The following is an 11,527-nucleotide window of genomic DNA, read 5'->3' on the forward strand; positions in this document are numbered from 1 at the left end:
ATTTGAACAAAGTCAACTTTTTCAAATCTTTTGATAAGACGCACCACCCTACTAAGGTATTTCCTCATCCGTTCTTCTTTAGCCTTATATACCCCATTCATTTGGCCCATAATCAACTAAGAAACCCCCAAGACAAGTATAGACTGAGCTTCCACAGACTTAGCCAATTCTAGCCCTTTGAGGAGGGCTTCATACTCGACTTCATTATTAGTTGTTTGGTACTGCAAACGAACTTTGTACTTCAGTTTATCTCCTTCTGGGGATTGTAGGACCACACCAATTCCTCCTGCGTACCGTGTAGACGAACCATCCACATGGACGACCCATCTCTTACTGTTGTCCGTCTTATCATGATTTGGGGTAAACTCCGCAATGAAATCTGCTAGGGCTTGAGCTTTTATGGCATATCTTGGTTGATATCTAATGTCAGACTCACTGAGCTCTACAGCCCATTGGATCAATCGTCTTGCAGCTTCTAATCTGTTCATTGCCTTCTTGAGTGGATGATTTGTCATGACATTAATGACATGTGCTTGGAAATAATGCCTTAGCTTTCTAGAAGCAGTTATCAATGCGAAAGCTAATTTCTCCATCTGTGGATATCGTTCTTCTATCCCCCTCAATGCCTGGCTTGTATAGTACACAGGCCTTTGCACTTTATCTTCCTCTCTTATCAATGCTGAACTCACGGCATGCGGGGTGACTGCCAAGTACAAATACAACTCTTCTCCCACCACGGACGGACTTAGCAAAGGAGTCATGGTGTGATATGCCTTCAGATCTTCGAAAGCTTTCTGACACTTATCGGCCCATTCAAATGCTTTTTTAAGAACTTTAAAAAATGGCAAATATTTGTCAGTGGCTGTAGAGACAAACCTGTTAAGAGCAGCAACTCGTCCAGTGAGGGATTGGATTTCTTTGGTATTTTGCGGAGGCTTCATGTCCAGTATTGCTTGAATTTTATTAGGATTCGCTTCAATTCTCCTATGGGAGACCATAAAGCCAAGGAATTTCCCTGATGATACCCCAAAAGCACATTTGCTAGGGTTCAACTTCATATGGTACTGTCTAAGTGTTTCAAATGTCTCCTGCAGGTCGTCTAGATGCCTTCCCTTATTCTGACTCTTCACTAGCATGTCATCTACATAGACTTCCATATTCCACCCAATCTGCGGACGAAACATGTGGTTAACTAATCTCTGATATGTTGCCCCTGCATTCTTGAAACCAAAGGGCATCACCTTATAACAAAACAAACCTTGACTGGTAACAAAGGATGTCTTCTCTTGGTCTGCCTCGTCCATCCTTATCTGATTGTATCTAGAAAAAGCATCCATGAAGCTAAGCAACTTGTGCCCCCTAGTGGAATCTACCAACTAGTCAATGCGTGGTAGCGAGTAGCTATCTTTGGGGCAAGCCTTGTTTAGATTGGTGAAGTCTACACACATTCTTCACTTACCATTTGCCTTCTTGACCATCACTACATTGGCCAACCAATCGGGATAATACACTTCTCAAATAAACTTCACCACAATTAACTTTTAAACTTCGTCTTTGATAGCATTATATCTCTTAGGGGCAAACACTCTCTTCTTTTATCGCACTGGCTTGGAGGAAAGACATACATTCAAACGGTGGGTAATGACACTAGGATCTATACCTGGCATGTCCTCATGACTCCAAGCAAACACATCAATATTTTTTTTCAAAAACTGGACGAGGTCCTTTTTAATCTTCTCTTCTAGATCTGCTCCAACCCTGGTACACCTCTTAGGGTTATTTTCATCCAAGGAAATATCTTCCAATGCTTCAATGGGCTCTGCTACAATTCTCTTTTCTTCAATATTCATGGTCTGAATTTGTTCATCCATGGCCAACATGGCCAGGTAACATTCTCTTGCTGCTAATTGGTCTCCTTGTACCTGTCATACTCCGTGTTTTGTTGGAAACTTGATTGGTAGGTGGTAGGTAGATGTAACAGCCTTCCAACTATTTAAAGTTGGCCTTCCAATTATGGCATTGTATAAGGATGAATAATCTACCACAAGGAAGTTCACATCCTTGGTGATTTTTCGCGGGTATGCCCCCACTACCACTGATAATGAAATAGTACTCACAGGTTGTACCTTCATTCCACCGAAACCTACTAAAGGGGAGTTCACTGGACGGAGCTGGTCTCGTCCTAACCTCATTTGCTGAAAAGCTGGATAATATAAAATGTTTGCCGAGCTTCCGTTGTCCACTAATACTCTTCTGGTTGTGTATTCAACAATAAGTAAGGTGATGACGATAGCATCATCGTGAGGGTGATGAATTCTCTCAGCGTCTTTGTTCGTGAAAGTGATTGCTTGTTCGTCCGTGGACCTTGCCCTTGGTGATCGTCCAAAAATTTTGACGCTCTGCACCATCTTCAAGTATGCTTTCTTGGACTTGGACGACTGGCCTGTCGAACCTCCCCCTATAATGACGCTTATTTCTTCGAGCGGTGGTCACGATGATTCTTCTATCTTCCCTTTCAATTTCTCGCCTTTGTGGTCTCGTCCAAGGAAATTCCTCAACTTCCCTTGCCTTATGAGATTTTCAATCTGCTGCTTTAAATCAAAACACTCGTCTGTATCATACCCATGATCCCTATGGAAGCGACAATACTTGTTCCTATTGCGCTTATTGGGATCTCCCTTCATTTTTTCTGGCCACTTCAAGGAAGGATCATCCTTGATTTGCATAAGGACTTGCTCAAGTGGCATGTTCAAAAGGGTATATTGCTGATTTCGTGTTAAAGAGCCTGGCTTCTTATTATCTCGGTCTTTCCTTTCTTCCGTCTGTCCCTTCTTTGGACGAGAGCCTTGCTCGGAATGACGATTGGGGTTTGCTTCTACTCTTTCAGATCTCTTCCTCTTCTTAGCAATAATCCCATCTTTTGCATTCATAAAATTTTGGGCCGAATGGACGAGTTCGGCCATGGACTGAGGCTCTTTTTCATAGAGTTTATGTATAAATAAGTCCGAATTCACCCCATTATGGAAGGTCGCCAATAGAAGCTTGTCATCTACTTCGTCCACACTTAGGGCTTCTCTGTTGAAACGAATGATAAATGACCGCAAGCTCTCATTCTCCCCTTGCTCTATGGTCAACAAACTGGACGAGGAATGCTAGTGTCTTTGTCCCCCAATAAAATTATTAACAAACAACTTGCTCAACTCTTCAAAAGAACTTACAAAATTCGGGGGTATTTTGCTGAACTAGACTTGTGCCGGACCTTTAAGGGTAGTAGGCAAGGCTCTACACATGATTTCATCAGGGACTCCTTGAAGATGCATTGTTGTCTTGAAAGTAGCAATGTGATCAAATGGGTCACGCATTCCAACATACGAATCCAGAGAAGGCAACTTCAATTTTGATGGTAGAGGGTGACCATTGATGGAAGCTGTAAAGGGGGAATCAGTTCTATGGACCAAATTTTCTATAGGATTGGCCGTTCTCATGTTCTCTTTCATTTCTTCCATGATTTTCTTCATTTGGTCCATCTCTTCTTTCAAGTATGGTACCGTTCGTGAAGTGGTGCCTCTTAACTGACTTCCAATTTCAGTATTTTCTCTATCATCATGACTCTGTGTTTGTCCTCCTCCTTCACGTTCCTCACGTGTCTGCTTTCTCATATTAATCTCCATTCTTAACTCTTGGTTTTGGCAAGTTAACTCCGCCATTGCAGCCGCCATAGATTGCACGTGTTGGACAGACGATGTCTGCATAACCGTTGCAGATTGGCGATCGCAATAAGGATTGCTTGAAGCATCTCTGCTTCCCTGATGGCCTGGGCTAGTAGCCCTTGATCTGGTTCGAACCATCCAACCTTTTGTCACGGAAAAGAAAACTGCAAAACAATCTCTATTTCCCATAGACGGCGCCAACTGATGGCTCCTTGGAAATCAATAGGTTGATAAGTTTCGGGCGCTGATGATCTTATGGCTTGATACTGAAAACAAATACTAAGTCAGAGGGGATCGGCCAAAAGTCCTCTGATGATGAAGTTAGTGAATTTGTAATTCCAAGTAAGAAGGAAGTAATTTCTGAAATAAGTGTCTGAATGATCCTTACCTTCCCATCGAAGAATGCTTATATAGTATGTGTGAAACGGTTATCTGTTTAATAACCGTTCTTATTGTCGAAGAGTCCAGAGGATTTAGAGGTAACTTCCATAACCGCCATGGAAGTTACCTCAGTTGGACTTGTGTTCCATAGTGGTTAATGGAGAACTTGACACATAGTAGTCCAACCCAATGAACTCTTCCATCCTTTATTAAGGACGGACGAGGCTATTAGGGACGACTTTTCCTTGTGCATTTACTTTTTCTTAATTTCGTGTAAAGCTCGTCCGTCCAAACGATTCTAAGGATGGACAAGCTTCTCATGGGACCTCGTCCATCCAAAGACGAACGAGGTCATTAAGGATGATTGGGACGATCACCTCATGTGCTTGGTTCGCCCTAGTCGGTCTTTTATTGGATGAGCCATATGAACGAGTTCAGGAGTTGGTGTTTTTTTTGTAACACCATCAATTTCAATTTTGCTATTTTTGGCAAAAACTACTATTTTGCCACCTAATTACATGATTAGTGCAAATTAGGGTTTTTGAGCATTTTCCTAGCCACCTAGGGTTTCTTTTTACTATTTAAATATATTGTAGCCTCCATGATAGTTTAGTTTTCAAATTTATAAAAATACAAATTTTGTCTATTTCTCTCTTATGATTCCAGAACCCTTTCACCTCGTGAATTTAATGGGCCCCTCGTGAATTCAAGGTTTTCATTAAGAGCTAACATTTTTTGTTTCTTTTTTCATGCAGAAGCTAACATTTTTAGTTTCTTTTTCATTCAAAAAGCAACGTGTTTGTTTTCTTGTAACTTCCTTGACATTACTATTACACACTGATTAAAGCAACAACTTAATCTATAAAAAACACTAGTAAACATAATTGGCCTTGGCCATAAGTGCCATTATCATATCAAAGAAGTATGTCCCATCTAGAGCTTAAAACTGTGTGAATTCCAGCCATTACAACATGCTCTATTTTGGCTCTAATATCCCATTTAATTCTCTATATAATTTGTTACTCTATCAAAACAACTCCCCCATGACATATGCTATTCCTTTGCAACCATATATGGTAAATTGTAGCCCACTAGACCAGTTTGCAAAAGGTAGCTCTAAAACTTTTGCCCTTTAAAATAGTCACCCACGTTGGACTATTTCATCTCAAATAATAGGAACATCAGTCAATAGGCAAAGCCCCATAATATGCTTCCAAATTCTCTTGGTGAAGGAGCACTCAAAATACAAATGTTCCCTACTCTCTATTTTATTTCTATAGAATGCACAATAACTATCTCGGAGAAACCCCATTGCATCAATATATTTTTTTGTAGTCAACCTATTTTTCAAAGTAAGCCACCCCATAGAAGCATGTTTTTGTATTGCTTGAGGAAACCATAAAAGCATGTTTTTCCACCATACCACTTCCATCTCTTTACGCCTTAACTGATTTAATATATATTATTTTATATCTTACAAAAAATTATATCATGTTAGTCTTTAAAATAAACTAGAAAGATCACATAAACGAAGCTATAGAATTAATATTTCCAAAAGAAAATTTTAGGTGGCCTGCTGATAACTTTTTTAGACCTTGCAAAAGTCAAAGATTTATGCCTTGAATAAGACCTTCTATTTTTTTTTCTTACACCATTAGAGTATGATAATAGTTTTAAAACTTTAAAAACATATATAGATAATAGATTTATTAACTTAAAATAGAGGCTAAATTGCAAAAAAAACACATTTTAAGTCCTCTATTTTTTCTCCCAAAAAAAAGAAAAAAAAAAGTCCTCTATTAATTTCCCCATTAGTAACTCCCAAAACTATGTTATTTTGATTTTCTAATTTTCTTTAATTATAAAAAAAATTCCAGAAAACTATTAAAAAAAAAGGATAAATTCCAGAAACCTCCCCTGAGGTTTGAGGAAATACCAAACACGTTCAACAGTTGTTAAAAATGACCAATTTGCTCCTAAAAAGCAAATGGCGTGTAACGCCGTTTAAGCACTGTATATCAAACTATATTATGTAATTTCTTTCTTCTTCCCAAATCACACAGAAAATCTCTCTCCTTCACGCCCAGAAAATCTCTCTCTTTTTCTTCACGTCAAAAAATATCTCTCTCAAGCTCAAGTCTGAAATTTCAGACTCGGGACCAACAACTCCTCCACCGGAATGGTTTCAAAGCCTGTTTAACCACAAATCTCAAGCTATACTCCGCCGTTAAAAGCTTTGTGGTTGGGTTGCGAATCACGATGAATTGTAGATGGCGATTGCTGGGTCACGATGAGTGGAGACGGCGGTTGCAAGGTCAGTTCGGTGAGCTGTTGTTCTGGGTATGGGTATTTGTTTTTAATTTTTTGATTTGGGTTTTGTTTGGGTCTGAGGTGTGATGTTTGATAGTTGGAATGGTTTGGGTTCGAGGAAGATGTGTGGGTAGTGATGGGTGGTGCTGTGGTGGACGGGGGTTGCTAGGTCACACGATGCTCGACGGTGGGTCTTTTTTTTTTTTTTTTTAATTATAAATAATTTGGGTTTTGTTTGGGTTTGAGGTGTGAATAATGTGATGTTTGATGGTGGGAGTGGTTTGGGTTTGAAATCGATGGGTGGGTAGTGATGGGTGGTGTCGTGGTGGCCGACGGTTGCTTGGTCTGGGTTTTGTTTTGAAATTTTTTTTTTTTTTTTGATCTGGTTGAGCTGATTTATGTTTGATTGCCTTGTGTGATATTGGATCTAATTGGGTTGATCTTGGTTTGATGGAGGGAGGATTTTTTTTTTTGGAATGTAATGTAAATTTTTATTTTTCCAAATGAGAATGTATGGCTTTGATTTGAAAATGTATGGTTTTGATTTGAAAAATGGGTACTAGCTGAGTGATTTTTTTTCTGTGATCTTTCTCAAAATACATGTGGTTTGAGCTTTCAGAGAGAAGCGTTTATGTTATGGCGCGAAGAAGAAAGTGAACAGAGAACATGGAAAAAAAATTCGTTTGGAGAGAGTAACGACAGTACACGCCGTCTACTTTTTAGGAGTAAATTGGTCATTTTCAACAACTGTTGGATGTGTTTGGTATTTCCTCAAACCTCAGGGGATGTTTCTGAAATTTACCCAAAAAAAAAATATTTTCCCAACTATATCTTTTAGAATCATTTTCATTTTTGAACCATAATTAAAAAAAAGAAAAAAGAAGAAGACATATAAAGACGAAAAAAGAACTCAAAAATATTCTCCACAGAAGCATCAAACTCATAATAACTAATCTACACACAATTTCTGCACATTCAAACATAAATCCATTCGCAAAAGTCCAAAGCACTTGAAGAAAGTTTTTTCTCTACACCAAAAGCATGACTTGAACGGTTTACGCTGAGAGAGTGGGAGACGAAGCCATTGAACTTGACAAATGGGTCGACAAGTATGGGTTCGGATCTACAAAACATACAGGAGATTTGTGTGTTCCTGTACCCGACTCCTCTAGGATTTGCAGCCAAGTGAGGTTGATCCAGGCATTTCAGGGTTCGGCGTCGTCGGATTTGGTGTGGGAAGCAATTTTTTTTTTTATAAAAAAATATATTTAATTTTTCTAGATCTGGGTTTCCTTGGTTGATTTTAGTATTGTTCTTGTTATTAGATGGTGTTTCTTTCACTGGCGATGTAAATTTTTGTTTCTAAATTTTTTCGTGTTGTGATTGGATTGTTCTATAGTTTGTTTGGTTGCGTGGAAAGTTTTCTGGATTGCTAGGGAAAATTTGCTGGATGTTTTTGGTAAAACATATCAATATCTTTTTAATTTATTTTTTCTGAAAAAAAATTATTAGCTTTTTGGATTTATTTTAATTGTAAAACCTAAAATGATGTAGTTTTGAGGTCTCTAACGGCACAATTCTAACGGAAACTAATGGGAATGCTGGTTTGAATCATGTTGAGATTTAGAGGATTGGATTAAATAAAATTAAAAAGTAAAGTTAGAATGCTGAAATTAATTTTGGGCATTGTTAAACCTGTGTTTTGTATTTTTGCCTAATTAATTTTGGTCATAGTTTGACCTGTGTTTTGTATTTTTGCCTAAAACAAATGTCACTTTACATATTTGAACATATCCAAGTTAATATAAGGATAATATAATTTTCATCTCTAATTCTCCAAATGCAAAATAAAAAATGGGATTTTGCTTTTGAATTAAAAAAAAAAAATTCAAAAAGTAAATATTTATAAGTTTATTGAAAATGCATTGTTTGAAATTGTTGTGCTTAAGAAAAAAAAAAGTGAGGCTTCAAAAACTGTAATTTGAAAAAGTGTAGCTTTAAACCACTGTATCAAGTAGGAATATAATTACACATTTAGTAAATAAAGGTTTTATCAAAGAAATTGAGTAGAAAACAATGATAAAAAAACATAATTCAACTTTAAGGCGTGTTGAAAATGCTTTCTTCAAGGTTACAATGTGCCCCTGTTTAAAAGAGTTTTCTGTTGGGTTATAAGAAATTCACCTCCATGCAACAAAATCACCAATTGCAAACAGCAATATATTCTGAAGTTTTTCTTTTTCCAAAGAATTCTTACAAGAATTGTATTAGGCCAACGATATTCTGAAGATAATGCTCCCTCATTACTCAAACAGCCACGCTTACTGCAATGACGATAAAGTTGATGCAACTGACAGTGTCCTTTGCAACTGCCTTACAATGTACTAATATTGTTGCAGAAAAAGGACACAGACAATTGTGCTTACTGCCACATTGCTTTGCAAAATTAGACATTTGAATTTGAATAAGTATATTCTTCTTGAAACTTTATTACATATGAAACTTTAACACACATCACGCACAAACTCAGACACAATTATTTCAAATCCACACATATTACATCAAATTAGAAAGTACTTTCAAGAAAACTTCAACGCCTAGCTGTAAACAAATTAACAAGATGATATGGCTTTGGAATGACCTTATTATTTGGAAATGGCCGTCTGGAAGGCATAAAAATTAAACCATGTAATTCTCAGCAAGCTAGACACACTTAGAAAGAGAGCAGCAAATAAAATTTTACCTTTTGCATATTTACTTTGGTGTTAAGTTTTTGCAGGGTCCTGGGGGAGAGTTGACAGCATACCAAGTCTGAGTGATAGTTAGAGCAAGTGCTAACAATGCGCCAAAGAAAGCAATGAACGTCCAGGGACTACTGAAATAGTCGTGAAAGACTTGAGCTATCCAGGTCATCCACTTGTTCTCATAGTGCTTCTGAATTTCTGATCTAACTTCCTTGTATATTTCGATGTTAGGCACCAAGTCGGTGCCTATCTCATTGAAGAGTTTAGCCACTTCTTCATCGCTGCCAAGGAAATTGTGGAGTATCTGTGCTTTCCTTAGCTTCTTAACATCGTAGGCTTCATCGATTAGTGAATCAAGGAAGGATATATAAGAGGTGACCCCAAAATCATTTTCAAAATCCAGACACATTTCATATGCTACCAAGTTAAGGAACTTAGGCCTGGTTGAGTCATCCACAACAATTGGAGGAAGGTGAAGTTGTCCACGAAAAAGAAATTGTTTAGTGAATTTTATCTCACTCAAGTAACAATTTTTACCACGTTTCAAATGGATACCTGCTGTTTTAAGCTCCTGGACATTGCGATAGGATTGCCACTCTTGGACATTTTGTATATTTTGGTTGATTTTACCAACCTTTCCACCATGAATGTACCCTTGTCCATGAAGCATTCGTGTCCTCAGATGGTCAAGAAGATGGACGGGCTCTTTAGCCACTGATATGGTACGATCTTGTGGCTTCTCCTCATCATCGTGGCTTTCTTCTTTCGCCCTTTGTGCTTGTTGTGGCTTCGATCTTTGGCAGAGTCTCCATGATAACCAATTCGATTGCTGATCCTCTGGTACCTTAACGTGCAAGTCAATGTAAGTTTCAATTGATTTGCTCAATTCTTCTTTCTTCACACTCGAGCTCATCAACCATGTGAGTAGACGATAGGGAAGTTGATTCTCCAGCAAGAACAAATCCTGTTGCCCAAATGCTACACTATCCGTTTTTATATTCAACTCTTTGAACTTCTTGTTAGTTGCACAATATATGTACTGTAATATTGCACAGCCATCCACGAACAAAATCGAAGTGAGAGCCTCATCATCATATGCCTTGGTCACCTCCTCCTCGAAGCATGTCCTCAATTCATGGATTTTCTCCTTAATCATGTTGTATACATCTTCCATATTCTTACCGCTACCTTCAATGAATTCATATGTCAACAGTAGCTTGTAATTCTCTCCTAGCTGGTAATTTGGATTACCATGATGGATCGGACCGAGTGATACCACTTTTGGCTCATAATTTTTGTGGAAATCGTCTTGTTCTCGCAGAAAGAATATAACCTTTTGTATCTTTGGTGTTTGAGATTGATTCATCACATTTTTTTTTGCCTCCCTTATTTTTTCAAGCTTTGCCTTGAGATTAGTAATTCCGATTGAAATGCTGGGCACCTGGGGCTCCTCAGTGATGCCCATGCTTGTTTCACCTTCTCTTCCGGGCATTGAAAGTTCGCACCAAAGAAGGCAATATAATTTTGTAAGTTTGCTGTCCTTACTCGTATTTACTGTAATTTATTCTTGACATAGTACGTGGAAACTTTAGCCTGAGAAATTATCACTGTCGCTTTTATTTGAATATAGAAACTTTCCTAAAGCAACTATATTTTATGATGTATTAACATATCAAGCTTGGAATATGGTCTACAAGATATATCTAGAAAATGCAAAATAAATTGAAACTTGCTTTATGTCTTTATCCATAAATAGATGGACATGCGCAATTTCAACATCTTTTCTACTAATATACCAAGTCGGGGGACAGGGACAATCTTTTCTATTAAATTAAAGACAATACACAAATGTCGAATGATACAGTGAATAGGCTTGTTTCTTCTTACTTTATATACCTCGTTAGTTTGGCATGGCATGATGTATTAATATTTTGAAGCAAAGGTAGAGCTAATAAATGCTTGTAGGAGGCAAAAATTTGTCAAGCCAACTACAATATGCCATGTCAAATTTATGTGTCATTAAATTAATTAAACAAATAATGACATGTGTCATCCAAATTGACATAACATTAGTATATTGAAATTTGCCATGCATGTGTCATTTGGCTCACAAGGTAAAAATAAATTTTATATTCAAAATTTATGGATAATTATCTTTATTAAAATAAATAAATAAAATAAAGATAAATTTTCAATTCAAAATTTATGAATAATTATCTTTATTAAAATAAATAAACAAAATAGAAATAATAATTTTTTTTTTGTTGATTATTATTTTTATCAAAATAGATAAATAGAGATAATTATCTTTAAGCAAAATTTGGGTCAGTTAGAGTCTACTACATATCTTCAAGCATATTAATTCAATGTAGAGCTTATTCT

At 37.2% G+C, this 11,527-nt stretch overlaps 1 protein-coding gene across 1 annotated transcript; it reads right to left on the reverse strand.

Annotated features, from left to right (window-relative positions):
- Positions 1-9,029: 9,029 nt before the first annotated feature.
- LOC115951480 (UPF0481 protein At3g47200-like) lies at positions 9,030-10,610 on the reverse strand. The gene is made up of 2 exons (XM_031068678.1): positions 9,964-10,610; positions 9,030-9,900 (listed from the first exon to the last, which is right to left on the reverse strand). Exons 1-2 carry the CDS (start codon positions 10,608-10,610, stop codon positions 9,156-9,158), a joined length of 1,392 nt encoding a protein of 463 aa, XP_030924538.1. The 3' UTR covers positions 9,030-9,155.
- Positions 10,611-11,527: the final 917 nt, after the last annotated feature.

Source organism: Quercus lobata, chromosome 7 (genome assembly GCF_001633185.2).
Source record: "Quercus lobata isolate SW786 chromosome 7, ValleyOak3.0 Primary Assembly, whole genome shotgun sequence".
NCBI classification, from domain to species: domain Eukaryota; kingdom Viridiplantae; phylum Streptophyta; class Magnoliopsida; order Fagales; family Fagaceae; genus Quercus; species Quercus lobata.